At 38.1% G+C, this 17,500-nt stretch overlaps 1 protein-coding gene across 2 annotated transcripts in view; it reads right to left on the bottom strand.

Annotated features, from left to right (window-relative positions):
• The window catches only part of LOC121874083 (polypeptide N-acetylgalactosaminyltransferase 2-like), a 131,831-nt gene that overhangs the window by 64,671 nt on the left and 49,660 nt on the right, over nt 1-17,500 (bottom strand). Inside the window, exon 2 of one of the 2 annotated variants that reach the window (XM_042377992.1) lies at nt 12,265-12,303. The exons of the other annotated variant lie outside the window; for it this stretch is intronic. Within the exon in view, the coding sequence (XP_042233926.1) occupies nt 12,265-12,303 (39 nt within the window). The remainder of the gene's footprint in view (nt 1-12,264; nt 12,304-17,500) is intronic. 2 annotated transcript variants of the gene reach the window in all.

The following is a 17,500-nucleotide window of genomic DNA, read 5'->3' as shown; positions in this document are numbered from 1 at the left end:
AAGTACTGTGATGGCCAAGGCAGCTCCCCGGCTTCAGTTGTTAATATTGGACGGTTAATGTCAAGTTAGGTGCGAAATCAAATGTACGTGTGGGGGGCTCTCACGGCGTCGGCCAGATGTACGCCTTCCCAGGCGTCGTGTTTCAGCCTTGCGTGGGAGTCCTTGCCCCCTTGCCAGCTGTAAAAAGCAAGTCGGTGGATATTCCCTCAAACCACAATACATCTGTCAACAGAAAACGCAAATCAGACATGGAAAACGTGAAGCAGCCAAAACGAGTTAAAACGTCAGCTGAAAAAAAGGAAGACTTTTCGTCATTTTTCGAGAAGTTTCTCTCTCCTTCATCCGACAGTAACGACATAGTAGGTCGACACGACCTATTTCAAGAATATAACACGTACTGTCAACAAAATGGGCTTCAGGAGATACACAAGTTCCAGATCGGACGGTTGATGGCCACCCGAGGTCTGGAGCTCACCACGAGGGTTGGATCAGACAATAAGCGACTGTATTATTATAAATGCTTAAAATGAACTGACAGTCTCCCCAGTGGAATGTGTAAAGATGTGCCTAAACCACGAAGACCCTGCAACACACTCCACCACCAAGTGAAACTCGACCAGATCTCACCTGTCCTGGTCGAGGTCGAACCCGACCTGGTCGGGGTCGAACCCGGCCTGGTCGAGGTCGAACCCGACCTGGTCGAGGTCAAATCCGAACTGATGGAGGTCGAACCCGACTTGGTCAAGGTCGAACCCGACCAACACACACCCAACGTGGACAAGGTCGAATCCGACCAGGTCGAGGTCGAACCGAACCAGGCCGAGATCGAACCCAACCAGGCCGGGGTCGAACCCGACCAGGACTTTTACGACCTGTCTCAATTCATATCGGACCTGACCACGATCTCACCCAACCAACACACACCCAACGTGGCCAAGGTCGAACCCTACCAAAATACACCTAACGTGGCCAAGGTCACACCAGAAGAAACACCCCAAAGATTTGACCTCAATCTGGACGACATCTTAAGCCAAAAGTGGGAACAGGAATATGATTGGGGGGATCTCTGAGTCTCCTAAATAAAAAAATTCATTTATTATTAAATACTTTAGTTTTCCTTATAAACATCACAATTGTCAGTCATTTTTTTCTTTTTCAGCTAAACCCACAAGAACATAATTTATAATAAAAACTGTTGCCCAGACAATGAGTCAAAACTATATACAATATTGTTTCTCTTACCATTGACAACACAACATACTTGATATTTTTTTTATTTCTTTATGGTTCTTTATTATTATTATTGCAGTGTTGTTATTATTTATTATTATTATTATTATTATTATTATTATTATTATTGTATATTTTATTAAAAATTTTACTTATCTGAATTATTATAAGTATTATCATTACATTTTCGCCCCCCGGGCCCCGATGTGGGTCAGTGACCTGTGCCCGGGTGGACTAATACCCGTAAAAAAAAACAACACTAGTACAGGGTGTCCCACATGCCATGACACCATATAAATAGACTATATGTATTGTTAGGATAGTTGAAAATGCATCAAATTGCAACAAAATGTTTATTGTTCTATGGAAATTCAAATTACTGTAGTTATTCATTGGTACTCTTGAGATGAAGCCCTCCAGAACCACCTTTACAGGTGTGTTGGGGTTGCTTCTGAGAAACATACAGTGTTGCCTGTATACCACACGACCTAACAGTGTTGCCAACACTCACCATAGAGTAAAACCATTTGTTATTAACCACCACCCAAACAGTGTCACGTTCATTAACCAGGAGTGTTCTGCACATGACAAATGGGGCCCCAAGCCCTGTTAAGCCCCAACCTGAGGCACCGACTATATACAGAGATAGTGAAGAAAATAGATTAAGCGAGATAGTAGTGACTAGTAACGATGTTAGTAAGCAAATAGACAAACTAAAGCCTAATAAGTCACCAGGTCCCGATGAGATATTTGCCAGAGCATTAAAGGAATGTAAGGAAGAGCTTAGTATGCCCTTAGCAAAGTTGTTTAACATGTCCTTAAAAACGGGTGTAGTAGGAGAATCCTGGTACTTAAATTCAATTGTAGGCAAAGTACTGGAAGCAATAATTTCAAACTATTCGAAACCACCTGGAGAAGTACAAGTTGATCACTGATTCCCAACCTGGCTTCACAAGCGGGCGTTCATGTCTAACTAATCTATTAACATTCTTTTCAGCTGTTTTCGTATCAGTGGACGAGGGGCACAATTATGATGTGGTATATCTTGACTTTAGTAAAGCCTTCGACAGAGTCCCCCACGAAAGACTAAAAAGAAAAGTGGAGGCTCATGGCATTGGAGGAGATATTCTAAAATGGATTAGGGCGTGGTTACAGGACAGGAAACAGCGAGTGAGCATTAACGGCACTAAATCCGACTGGTGTAACGTCACCAGTGGAGTACCCTAAGGCTCAGTACTTGGACCATTATTATTTATTATATACATAAACGACATAGATATCGGCATAGACAGCAACAGAAGTAAATTTGCTGATGACACTAAGATAGGATGTGTAATTAAATCTGACGAGGACTCCGCAAAACTACAGGAAGATCTGAAAAAAAAAATTGAATGGTCTGAAAAATGGCAGATGAAATTCAATTTGGACAAATGTAAAGTACTCAGTATATGAGATGTAAACAGAGAAACCAGATATCAAATGAACAACGATGTTATAGAGAAATCCGAATGTGAGAAAGATTTAGGAGTAATGATAAGTTGGAGTCTTAAGTCAAGTAAACAATGTGCATTTGCTCGTAACAAGGCTAATAAAGTACTTGGGTTCATACACAGGAGTGTTAGTTACAAGACGAGTGAGGCCATCCTAAAACTATATCTTGCGCTTGTGAGACCACACCTGGATTACGCAGTTCAATTCTGGTCACCGTATTAAAGAAAGGATATAGAATCCTTGGAAAGAATCCAGAGTAGAATGACAAGACTAATCCCGGGCATTAGGAACCTTGAGTACAGAGACAGGTTAAAGCATCTTAATTTGCCCTCCTCGAGAGACGCAGACAAATTTAGATTTAGGCGCTAAATAGGTAAACATTGGTTTGGAAAAAGAGTAGTGGATGAGTGGAACAAACATCATCATTAATTCGAACACGCTGGATAACTTCAAACATAGGTAAGGTGGATATATGAGCAATAGGGGCCGGGTGTAAATGGAACTGCCCAGTATGGACCAATAGGCCCGCTGCAGTTTCCTCCATTCTTATGTTCTTTTGTGTGTGTGAGTGCTGTTAACTCACACCACCTCTTCGCTACGCACCGCCGCCGCCTCTCCTGACCACGAGTTGTACTTCTATCCTGCTCTTCTCTATATATCAATTTACGTTCTATTTGTTCATCTCTTTGTTTTTATTTCCTTTCTTACTTTCTCTCACTCCCCATCTACCATTTCTCCTCCTTCCCTCCCTACGAACCATCTCTTTCCTTCCTTTCCTCCCAATCACCATCTCTTGCTAGTACTGGGTCAGGTGTTAATTACTTGAATATTATAACGTTAGCACTTAGTTAAGGTCTACAAATGGATCCAAATAATGTTCTGCAATATGAGATGTGAACGACAGACATAACATACATACATACATACATACATATATACATACATACATACATACATACATACATACATACATACATACATACGTCAGCTGGCCTAAGGAAGCCACATAAGGGTAGGTTAGGCGGGTGTGTGTGTAACGAGTGTGCCTGTGATATAATGAGTGTGTGTATGTATGAAAGGTGTGTACGTGCGTGTGTATGTATGTATGTATATAAAGTATGTGTGTATGTATATAACGTGTGTGTGTGTGTGTGTGTGTGTGTGTGTGTGTGTGTGTGTGTGTGTGTGTGTGTGTGTGTGGATGAGTCACTGGGAAGAAAGAATGTAGGTGGTAAAACTAATTGCAAATAACGTAGATACATTTTCTGCATTACAATTATCAGACCTGAACTGTTTAATGGCGCACGTAATCAAACACTGTGGACATATTTATATACAGACATATATTTAGTTTTTATGTGAATTTATTGTTATTGTATTCTGTTTTTGTTGTTGTTAGGTTAGGTTAGGTTAGGTTAGGTTAGGTTAGGTTAGAAGAAATTCCTTTGTTAGAATCATTGCAAGACACACACATTTAAATATAACTGACATACACTCACACATACATAAACACACAACCGTTCAAATAGTACACACACACACACACACACACACACACACACACACACACACACACACACACACCCATAGAGTAATCAGGTAAAAAGAACAATATAAATCAACCTTTCACTAATCACCATAATTAGTGTCACCTGTCTCACCTTCTTTACCTGTACATTGATCAATTAACATGACACTCACCCACTACCCACTATAACTTTGAGTGACAGTGACACATATGAGTGGCTGCTTCACTATAACTACGGGAGTGAGTGGCAGTCAGACAGATGCATCGGATGTGTGAGTGACCAGCCAAGAGTGTCGTTGGACAGGTGTATGCTGTCATTACCAGGTGTGTCAGGTGTAAAGCTCAAAGAGTTTTCTGTGTTTTACGAGAGAGAGAGAGAGAGAGAGAGAGAGAGAGAGAGAGAGAGAGAGAGAGAGAGAGAGAGAGAGAGAGAAATAGATTTAGTGAGACGGGGAGGAAAAAAAAGGAGAAAAAGAGAAAGAAATAAAACGAGAAAGAGAGAGATATAAAAAATCCCATTCTAAATTTCTCAAAGTCAACACACACACACACACACACACCATGACCTCTCTACCATGTTCTTCCTTCCCCCTCGACTCCCATCAGCCAGTCACATCACTAGTCTACACCATAAATCTGACCCAGACACACACGGCGGGCACACTGGCTTCATTATTCACCTGTATTGATCATTATCGTCAAATACACTATGCACGCTCAAGTGATAGGTAGAGTGTTGTGTAGTATAAAGTGTGTCGTGGTTCAGTATTTAGTGTGTGTGTGTGTGTGTGTGTGTGTGTGTGTGTGTGTGTGTGTGTGTGTGGCGGGAAACTGAAAAGGTATAAGGATAGTCTCAAGACAGACCTAAAAATACCAACTCGACCCCCCTCACCTGAGAGACAATTACTCCACTTTCGAGTTAGTTTCACTTCATACCGAGACAAACAAACGCAAGCGGACGACCCTTCCTGTCCCTCTCTGGAGTCACCTCAGAGTTCACCAACAAAGATGACATCACTAATGATTCATATCAGTAAACCATCACTGGATGGTCGTTATACTCAATTCCCAGTGACATCAAAGTAGTAATAGTAGTAGTAGATGGAGAAGGTGTGACTATATGGGGAGGTTGGAGGCCACGTTAAATAGTCATAGTCATAGTAATAGTAGTGTGTGTGTGTTTGTGTATATGTGCGGATATTTCTACATGTTATCTTAAAGCCGTCCGTTGTTTTTTCCATGTTTCTTGTGTCACTCGCCTGCTGTCTTCCTATCTCTCTTTCTCTCTATCTCCCTATCTCTCTTTCTCTATCTATCTATTTCTTGGGGTTTCTGTGTGGTTCTTGTTCTACAGTATACAGAAGTGGACGAAGAGTAAACATAGATAGATAGACAGATAATAATAATAATAACAACAATAATGATGACAATAATAATAATAATAATAATAATAATAATAATAATAATAATAATAATAATAACGATAATAATAACAGTAACTAAACAAATAAACAAAATCATATTACTACTACAGACAGACTGGTTAATCATCCATACACATTAGTGACTGATAAACACACACACACACACACACACACACACACACACACACACACACACACACACCCTGGATATCAAACCTTGTAAACAACAAATACATAAACAAACGTAAACAAAAACATGAGCTAACTATTACCCCCCTTACTGTTAACCCAACTCCACCAAACCTAACTTAAATTAGTTAAACCTAACCTAACCAAACCATACCTTACCAAACTAAACCTAACTTAAATTAGTTAAACCAATCCATACCTGACCTAACCAAACCTTACCAAACTAAACCTAAATTAACCAAACCTAAATTAGTTAAACCTATCCATACCTAACCTATCCATACCTAACCTAACCAAACTAAACCTAACTTAACCAAACCTAAATTAGTTAAACCTATCCATACCTAACCTATCCATACCTAACCTAACCAAACTAAACCTAACTTAACCAAACCTAAATTAGTTAAACCTATCCATACCTAACCTAACCATACCTAACCTAACCAAACTAAACCTAACTTAACCAAACCTAAATTAGTTAAACCTATCCATACCTAACCAAACCAAACCTTACCAAACTAAACCTAACTTAACCTAACCTAAATTAGTTAAACCTATCCATACCTAACCTAACCTAACCAAACCAAACCTACTCTATCCTAACCTAACCAAACCTAACCTAACCAAACCTGCCAGATCCATTATATAACACAGAAGTAACTCTCTTAATGATCTGACGACACAGCAATTACGAAGATAACTCACTGGTAATTAGAGTAATTATGAAGAGTATTTAGGATTAATTTTATTCTAATTGGTTTGTATATAAGTCCGGTCAGGTAGATAATGATGCAGTTAATTACATATGAATAAATTGAATAGCATCTATATATATATTGCTAACCTAACCTAACCTAACCAATCCTAACCTAAGCTTACAAGACCTGAGCATACCCAAACTAACCTAACCCTAACCTACCCTAACCAAATCAGACCTAACCTTACCAAACCTAACCTAACCTAACCTACCCTAACCTAACCCTAACCTAACCCTAACCTAACCCTAACCTACCCTAACCAAATCAGACCTAACCTTACCAAACCTAACCTAACCAACACTAAATACACCTCATATATGTTATGATATCAAACGACTTAAATAAAAACAGAACAAAATTATTAGTAATTATGAACTAATTATACCATGAAGTTAAACCATCGTTAGAGTACTAAAGCAAAGAGTTATCTGGCCAAACTTTTAGCTGAGTTTTATAGCTTAATTTGACGATTAGCTCCAAGTTAGCGGGATATAAGTGTGTGTGTGTGTGTGTGTGTGTGTGTGTGTGTGTGTGTGTGTGTGTGTGTGTGTGTGTGGGGAGTGGATGGATGGATGGGAAGAGAAGGATATGTAAGGGAAAGAAGGAAGAAGAAGAAGAGAGGCAAGAGGAGAAGAGAGAGGAGAGGTAGGGAGGTAACAGGAGGTAACAGGAGGTAACAGGAGGTAATAACATGGAGGAGAAGACCTAGTAGGGTATTTATCATAACACCTGTGGAGCTAAACTGTTGACGTTAAATATATCACACAAACTCGCAATTAATCCTTCTCACTCACTCACTCACTCACTCACTCACTCACACACTCACACACTCACTCACTCACACACTCAGTCACTCACTCCTAACCCAACAACAACAACAACACCTACATAAAAGCAATAACAACCACAATAAAAATAATTAAAATATAATAAAAGAAGAAATAAAATCAATAAGACTCATAATCACACCAAACCGACATGAAAATGGACCTTAAACGCTACACGGACTATGTGGGATACTATAGACGCGGTTCATTATTAGACGCGGTTCACTATATTAGAGGCGGTTCACTATATAAGACGCGGTTCACTATGTGCTATAAGCCTCAGTAAATCTTAATAGCTACTTAATGTATTATAATTACAAAGCCTTTATCTGTGTCTATGTAAATATTATGAGAATTTGGGTAGATTATTATTATTATTATTATCATCTACACTATCATCATTATCTAGTCTATATTATCTTCACCATTACCACCATCACCATCACTACCACCACCTAACCTTCACCATCACTACCACCACCACCACCACCTAACGACCATCACCACCACTACCTAACCTTCATCATCATCACCACAATCAAACCCCTACCAACACCATCACCACAATCAAACCACCACCACCATCATTATCATCACTACACTACTACACCATCATCACTACTACCATCACAACACTGCTACACCATCATCACCACCACCACCATTATCCAATTTCCATTACGCAAATTCGTCAATCACCAACGGTCAGGTCACCAGCAGTAATTGTTGCGCCTTGTTACGGGTCATCACAGCACCAATCACCAACAATAACCGGGTGATTACTCTCAGAAATTACCTTTGTTGTTCCTTAATAGCTCAGAGCAAGGGAGGAGAGGGGGGGGTTGCTTTATTTATCTATCCATCTGGCTGACAATGTCTGTCTCTCTATCTATCTATATGTCTATATGTCTGTCTGTCTGTCTGTCTGTCTGTCTGTCTGTCTGTCTGTCTATCTATCTATCTCTTAGCATATATATATATATTTAAATCTCTCTCTCCCTCCCTCCACACAACTATAGGTAATATCGGCTGGCTGGGTGACGCTACCGCTGCCCCACTATTATCGGAAGCCGATTTTACCGATGAGGTTGGAGTAGAGGTAATGGCGTCTGTATAATCGGCTAATTGTACCATACAAACACACACACACACACACACACACACACACATATATATATATATATATATATATATATATATATATATATATATATATATATATATATATATATATATATATATATACAGGTATGCATACATACACACATATACATACAACATACATACATACATACATACATACATAATCTACCATATTCACCCTTTCATACACACACACACACACAACTTAACCTGTACACACCAGCATGTCAACACAGGCGATGGCAGTTAATTAACAGTATTTACCTGGCCATATATCACCTGGTCTCCCCTACACCTGAGTAAGTACTAACATTGTGCACTCTATTCATATCTTAATGACTCACAATTTCACAATTACTCAAAAATGCCCTTCAGGTAAATTACTCACAAATGCCCTTCAGGTTAGGTGACGTCTCCCCCGTCTTGCTCCTCCTAATGGCCAACAAGCTCCCTTAATCTTCCTCTTCTGTCTTCCTCCTCCTGTCTTCCTCCTCCTTCTGCCTTCCTCCTCTCACTGACCTTGCAGGGTGTGTGTGTATGTCGGGGCGGAGTTATGAGATACGTGGCGGCTGCTGTGGTATTCCATCTCTCCCCATTAAGCCTGTTGTGTGGGTTCTTCTTCTTCTTCCGTTTCTTCTTCTTGTTCAATCTCTTTCTTTTGTTTTTCTCGTTCTTCTTTATCTTCTTCTTTTACTTCTTGTTTTTTTTCATCTCGTTCTTGTTCTTTTTTTCTTCTTGTTCTTCATTTTCTTCCTTTTTGTTTGTCTCGTTCTTCTTTTTTTCTTTGTCGTCTTCTTCTTCTCGTTCTTGTTTTTCTTATTCTCCTTTCTCTCGTTCTTTATCTTCTTATTCTTGACGATATCTCCCTCCTTCCAGCTTTTCGTCTACTATTTTCTTATGGGAATGTCACCATAGATTTATGTATGTATGTATGTATGTATGTATGTATGTATGTATGTATGCATGTATGTAAGTATATATGTATGAATATGTAAGTATATATGTATGAATATGTAAGTATATATGTATGTATATGTATGTGTCATTACCTTTTTACCTTTCCATTCATATTTATATCTAAAGACAAATCAATACAAGGTGCTATAAATACTAACACACCAAGAGACACTTTCCTACTACCTGTTATCAGTTGAAGGTACAGGTAAGGTGATTGATAACATATCCATGGTCTTTTGAGTCACTGATAACAGATAATGACCTTACTGCTGGTTGTTTTTGTTTGTTTTTTTACATCCTTGTGTTTTGTGGATACCAGTGTTAATATGGTATCCGATTATGGTGGTCGATTATGGTGGCCGATTATGGTGGTCGATTATGGTGGTCGATTATGGTGGTCGATTATGGTAGTCGATTATGGTTGCCGATTATGGTGGCCGATTATGGTGTCCGATTATGGTAGCCAATTATAGTATCCGATTACATCTTCTTAGGGTCTGTGTAACTACTCGTACACATCTGAAGTACCAAGATTTGAGAGAGAGAGAGAGAGAGAGAGAGAGAGAGACACACACACACACACGAAGAGAACAAAGAAATTACATAGTGCTATAATTTAAAAGGGATTTCTGACGTGTGAATCTAATATAACTTCCGTATAATTGTTATAGATAGATATACACCTGATGATGATAGACCGGGAGGTGAATTACACTCCCTCCTGCCCATTAAGGTGTTGGGCCAATTACACACCTGTGATCACGCTAATTGTCAATTCCCGGTTACAATAGTTTAAATGGATTGGATAACAAGTATTGATTAAATGTGAATATTTATTTATTTATTTATTTATTTAGAGAGAGAGAGAGAGAGAGAGAGAGAGAGAGAGAGAGAGGAATACTGAGCAAGAGAGTGAGACAGACAGAGACAGAGTAACCCATTATATCTAACACTGATTGGCTAGTCAGTGTACAAAATAGGCCAATCGAGACAAACTGCCAATTATGATGAAAAATTGGCTAATACATACAAAATGGGTTAATTAACACGTACACCTGGATTATGACTCCCTCCCTCGCCTTATGACACCTGAATAAATTATCACGTGTTTGTATAAGAAATAAATAATGTGAAAATATAATGAAGTGTATGTGCGTTAGAGTGAGGTGTATGTGTGTTATAGTGTGTATGTGTGTTATAGTGAGGTGTATGTATGGTATAGTGAGGTGTATGTGTGTTATAGTGAGGTGTATGTGTGTTATAGTGAGGTGTATGTGTGTTATAGTGAGGTGTATGTGTGTTATAGTGAGGTGTATGTGTTATAGTGAGGTGTATGTGTTATAGTGGAGTGAATGTTCAAGTGAATATGAAACGTTACAGCGATCAGTTGATGTTTGTCAGAATCATCAGCTGACGTTACAAACATCAGCTGACACTACAAACATCAGCTGACACTACAAACATCAGCTGACACTACAAACATCAGCTGACACTACAAACATCAGCTAACGTTACATACACCAGCTGACACTAAAAACATCAGCTGACGTAACAAACATCAGCTAACGTTGCATACACCAGCTGACACTAAAAACATCAGCTGACGTTACATACACCAGCTGACACTAGAACCATAACACCACGTACCTCTGCCGTCCAGTATCCATTAGAAGTCATTTTCTCAATCAAACCTGAAATTTACGACAACAGACAAAGTATTCCTACAGCTCGTGCGTGTAACCAAGGCCAGTGACGATGACAAGGACCGTGCAATATATCATGCATGAGAATAATAAAAACAATATAACCAACAGTACAAAATGTAAACAACAACAACAACAACAACAACAACAACAACAACAACAACTACTACTACTACTACAACTACTACTATTGCTACTACTATTACATTTATTTATCAGTGACAATATCTGAAAAATCATTATACAAGACAAGAGAGACTAACACGCACACTACGACATGCATCTCCTGTAGGTAACGACAGTAAAGTGACAGCCATTGTTGACGTGTCATGTAGGATGGAAGTAAATATTGTGAATATAATTGAAAAAAATAATAATAATAACAATAAACAAATAATAATAATAAATAACAATAATAAAAATAATAACAATAATAATAATAAAATAATAATAATAACAATAATAATAATAATGTACAGATATTAACGACACTGCTGTAACATTATTAAACCACAGTGTAAACAAACCGAAAAATGTTGAAGTGATGTGACAAAATATTTACCAAACATTAAACGATAACATTCAACAACTGTACAACACATTGCTCTGAATTTAGTTTGTATTATCTGGTTAAAATACAGCGGCTTTAAATACAGAACTACAGTGGAAGGAGTTACAGTGCTACAACAATTATTATGTAACATACAGTGATGGTGAAGGTGAATGTGATAATGATAATGATGATAATGATAATGACGATGATAATGATGATGATGATGATGACAAAATGACAAATGTGGTGGTGATATTTTTGATAATGCTGTTCATAATGAGAATGATAGTGAAGATGATGATTATTACAATGACAATGGTGATGAAAGTAAATGGTATGGATAATAGTGTCAGGATGATGGTGATGATAATGATAATAATGACAATGATGGTAATGATGATAACAATGATAATGATTACAATGACAATGAGGATAGTAGAAGTAGTGAAGGTTCATCTCACCGTAAGATAATGAGTAGTTGTCTTGCTGCGGGTCGAGTTCTGGGGGCCAAAACAAACAAACATTAGACACATACATACATACATATAATGTTGATACACACCCACACACCAACACAAACACTACCCACTCACATACACACACACACACAATCAAAATTAGACCCTACATACTAACTTACAAACACTCACAAACAAAAGCAGTACACACATACATACACACACCTACAAACAAACATAAGACACTACACACATACATACACACTCCTACAAACAAACATAAGACACTACACACATACATACACACACCTACAAACAAACATAAGACACTACACACATACATACACACTCCTACAAACAAACATAAGACACTACACACATACATACACACTCCTACAAACAAACATAAGACACTACACACATACATACACACTCCTACAAACAAACATAAGACACTACACACATACATACACACTCCTACAAACAAACATAAGACACTACACACATACATACACACTCCTACAAACAAACATAAGACACTACACACATACATACACACACCTACAAACAAACATAAGACACTACACACATACATACACACTCCTACAAACAAACATAAGACACTACACACATACATACTGTACACATACCTACAAAAATATTTACCGATACTAATTACCCTTACACAGGATGTCTTGGTTTAAATCGTGCTTTTTATGTGGCTAATTTGCTTGTTTTAATTAGGATTTTCTAAGTTTATATTGCCTAACATTGTGTTAGGACCTGGTTATCGGCCTAACATTGAAATGTTTACAATATGCTGGTGTCTTAATGCAGTCTAATCAACTAGTTTTGTAAGAATTTATGGCATTATTTTTTTATCATCCAATTTCCTTTTGAATCACTCAAAGTTTTTTCAAGTATTGACTAATTTGTGAATTTTGTTGAGATATATTCTTTATTTTAGAAGCCTTTGACCTCGAGTTCTTGGTGTTGACCTTGTCATTCCTATCATGTGGAGGATAAAACAAAGAAATTGGCGGGCGTGATGTCCCTTCACCGTTATGATGATACATTTTATTTTTCATTTTTTTTAATGTCAGGTCTTTATTTACGCCATTATATACGGACGGCAGTCCTATATACACAAGCCAATCGGCCATCAAACTGAATTACACAGACTCGCCTCGCATGGCAGCGGCACTCCAAGTTTTAGTCAAGATTGACTGCCAGTGGATGTAAAGAATGAGGCACTGGAAGTCGCACGTAGCACAGTGCGCTATGAAAAATATATATATATATATATATATATTATATATATATATATATATATATATATATATATATATATATATATATACATATATTGCACAAAAACTTGGGTACCCTTCTGTGTTTGTTGATCGTTGTTTTAAAAGGGCTAAAAAAAATCCTTTCAGTCCTCTCAAACCAGGCAAATTCCTACACTTAAGAATATTTTGACTGCCCAATCGTAATGAATTTGTCCCGTTAGTTCGGTCCCTCAAACTACTAAATATTAATGTTGTTTTCAAGTATGACTCAACCATTACCAATATGTTAATAAAAAATAGCCCAAGTTTGAATGTAAATGGAAGTGTTTATTGTATTCCATGTAGCAAATGTAATGGTAATTATGTAGGTCAGACAGGAAAAACACTGCAGCTCAGAATCAAACAACATAAGTACAATATCAGAACAGCATCTGAAAGCAGTGCCCTGTTCGTTCATGTTAGGAATAATAATCATCCTATTACTTGGGAAAAAAGCTTAGAAGTATTCAAATCATCTTGTGTCACAGAAAGACTTCTGGTTGAAGCTAGTTTGATTAAGGAATTAAAATCAATAAACCTTAGTGACGGTCAGTTCAAAACTGATATTAAGTTACATAAATGTATTTGTCAGTGGCCCAAGGTTAAAAATGCTTTGAAAACCTTTGATCTAGATGCAGGATAGTTATTTAGTATCTTAGTGGGTCCCTTATTTTTGACCTGACCTGAGTAGTCACGTCGCTCCCCTTCTCTTAAGCTCCTCTACGTGTGTGTTGGTGTGGGGATTAGTGGATGACATCATTATGACCTGACCTCATGTTTAATATGGTCAACCTGTATATTTAAGCCTCTCTCTGTCCATGTAATCCAGTTGCCTCTGAAGATGTCTTGAATAAAGACGAAAACTAAGGTGCTCCGTTGTTTCCCATTTCCCGTATGATTTTATCAAGATTTATCTTATCCACGTTTTCATTGTGGATCTACATGAAATATATAAATATATAAATATTTATATACTGTATGTATATATGTATATATATATATATATATATATATATATATATATATATATATATATATATATATATATATATATATATATCTTGATAAAATCACACGGAAAATGGAAACAACGGACACTTAGCTTTCGTCTTTATTCAAGACATTCAGAGGCAACTAGATTACACGTTTTCATTAGGATTTACATGATATATATATATATATATATATATATATATATATATATATATATATATATATATATATATATATATATATATATATATATATATATATATAATTACCAGGGTGAGTACAGACTAGTCTGTACTCACCCCTGAAGATGTGAATTACACGAAAGCGCCTGAGAACTTCGTGTTTTTTTTCCTTGTGGTTATCAGCATATACCTGGATCACGCGCACCTACAGTGATTTATTTGCATATATATATATATATATATATATATATATATATATATATATATATATATATATATATATATCATATTTAGTTATATTTACATTATCTTTAGTAGTAGATGGGGAAGACGCTCCTTGTGAAAGAGACCTAGGGGTACTTGTAAGCCCGGACCTACGGCCTAGAAAACAGTGCGTTAATGTTCGAAATAAGGCAAACAGAGTATTGGGTTTTATATCTAGAAGTGTAAGTAACAAGAGTGCAGAGGTCTTATTGCAACTATATCTTGCGCTAGTCAGGCCACACCTCGATTATGCGGTTCAGTTCTGGTGCCCCTATTATAGAATGGATATAAATTCCCTAGAGTCGGTGCAGCGAAGAATGACAAAAATGATTCCGGGACTTAGAAACCTTCCATATCAGGATAGGTTAAAGAAACTTAACTTGCATTCCCTAGAAAGACGAAGAGTGCAGGGAGATATGATAGAAGTATTTAACTGGGTGAAAGGAATCAATAAAGGAGATATAGATAAAGTTCTTATAATATCCGAGCAGGATAGGACTCGGAGCAACGGATTCAAGTTGGATAAGTTTAGGTTTAGGAGGGAGATAGGAAGGAACTGGGTCACAAATAGGGTGGTGGACGAGTGGAACAACCTTAGCAACTTTGTAGTAAGTGCGGGAACTCTGGAAAGTTTCAAAAGGAGGCTAGATAGATTCATGGATGATAGAGAGTGGTAGTAACTCTCGACAGGAGCTGCAATGCACAGGCCAACCGGCCTATTGCAGACTCCTTATTTTCTTATGTTCTTTTGTTCAGTTGACCCCACGTAGTGAGATCAGGCATTGGGAGGATTGTCATTGTTAGGTTCTTTATAATAAGTTCTATATACAGGAGAGAACACAAACACCTGTATAGTTTTGTAGGTTCGGTTTACTGGATAAGAGTATGTACACAAAGGGGAGTAGTGCTCTCCTCAGCTAGGCTCCTGGTCAACTGCTATAGACGACGTATGGCAAGTGATACATTAGCAGCTTCCATACGTCGCCAGGCACATTAATTAAGCATGTGGGATATGGTAATAACATTGCCACACGCTGCTAGCTAGGCTGAATAAATAATACATAAATGGAGCACATACATAATATATAATCCAGCATACATAATATACATACAGTCATGGTTTGGGTAAAGTATAAACTTGGGCTCAGAAAATCACAGGAGAGGCTTTCATTCTGAGTCCATGTTCCTTTGGAAAAGGATTCTTCGGAGACGATGAAGAAGGCCACGCAAATGTATGCGTTGACGAGGGTGGGGCTTCATGGCCTGGCTGGCGAGATGACACACCTCTGGGTGGACCCCGAGTACCATGTTGGCCAGGTTAGACAACAAAACTCCAAAGGAGTATGTGTCCGAGGCCTTCGTGCTGCTATAGCCCTCACGGACCTCGGGGGCCATCCAGGGGTACTTCCCTGTGTCGCCGACGAACTTAATGTTCTCGTGGCAGTAACAGGCCAAACCCACGTCAATAATACTGACTTGTGGGTTGGTTGGTGGACCGTTGATGAGAATGTTGTCAAACTTTAAGTCATTGTGGATCACTCCTGTTTGGTGAAATTCGTACAGTTGCTCCCCAATCCGTAGTGCCAAGTCTAGTATGTCATACTGGGTGAATTTTTCCTCCACAAATTCTTCAATAATGTCCTACAGTGTGTAACGCCCTTTGAACTCTTGTAAAATAGCTGGTGGATCCTGACAGAAACCTGTCACCCTTGGTGCCCCGCCGGCCCCGTTGAGATGGACCAGTTTTTCTGCCTCTTTCCAGAAGCTCTTTAGTGAAAGAGTCTTATGGGCCACCTTCAGGACGTTTTTCTCCCCATACCAATCAACTAAGTAGGCAGCGCCGTGTGACCCTGATCCTAGACAGGTATAGCTGTAATCAACGAGGTACTGCACCTCTTCCCAGTCGAGAACATAAACACAATCCATCTTAACAATTTATTTTGCCAAGCTCTTCTGCAGCTCTAGGGACCTCAAGTCAAAATTCGGGGTTGAAAATTATAAGTCAGTTGGAATTTTGCTCTGTTTATACTGCGCAGCACACCAGAGAGTGCAAATGTATGTGTAGTAATGATATCATTGTGAACATGTAGCACTAATGTAGGAGAGGAAATGTGGTAATGATGTTATAGTGAACATGTAGTACTAGTGTAGTAGAGGAAATGTAGTAATGGTGTTATAGTGAACATGTAGTACTAGTGTAGTAGAGGAAATGTAGTAATGGTGTTATAGTGAACATGTAGTACTAGTGTAGGAGAGGAAATGTAGTAATGGTGTTATAGTGAACATGTAGTACTAGTGTAGTGGTGAAAATGTAGTAATGATGTTATAGTGAACATGTAGTACTAGTGTAGTGGTGAACATGTAGTAATGGTGTTATAGTGAACATGTAGTACTAGTGTAGTGGTGAACATGTAGTAATGATGTTATAGTGAACATGTAGTACTAGTGTAGTAGAGGAAATGTAGTAAT

The sequence above is a fragment of the Homarus americanus genome, unplaced genomic scaffold, assembly GCF_018991925.1.
Source record: "Homarus americanus isolate GMGI-L3 unplaced genomic scaffold, GMGI_Hamer_2.0 scaffold28172, whole genome shotgun sequence".
Classification (NCBI taxonomy): Eukaryota; Metazoa; Arthropoda; class Malacostraca; order Decapoda; family Nephropidae; genus Homarus; species Homarus americanus.
This window is presented reverse-complemented; position numbering and strand designations above follow the sequence as displayed.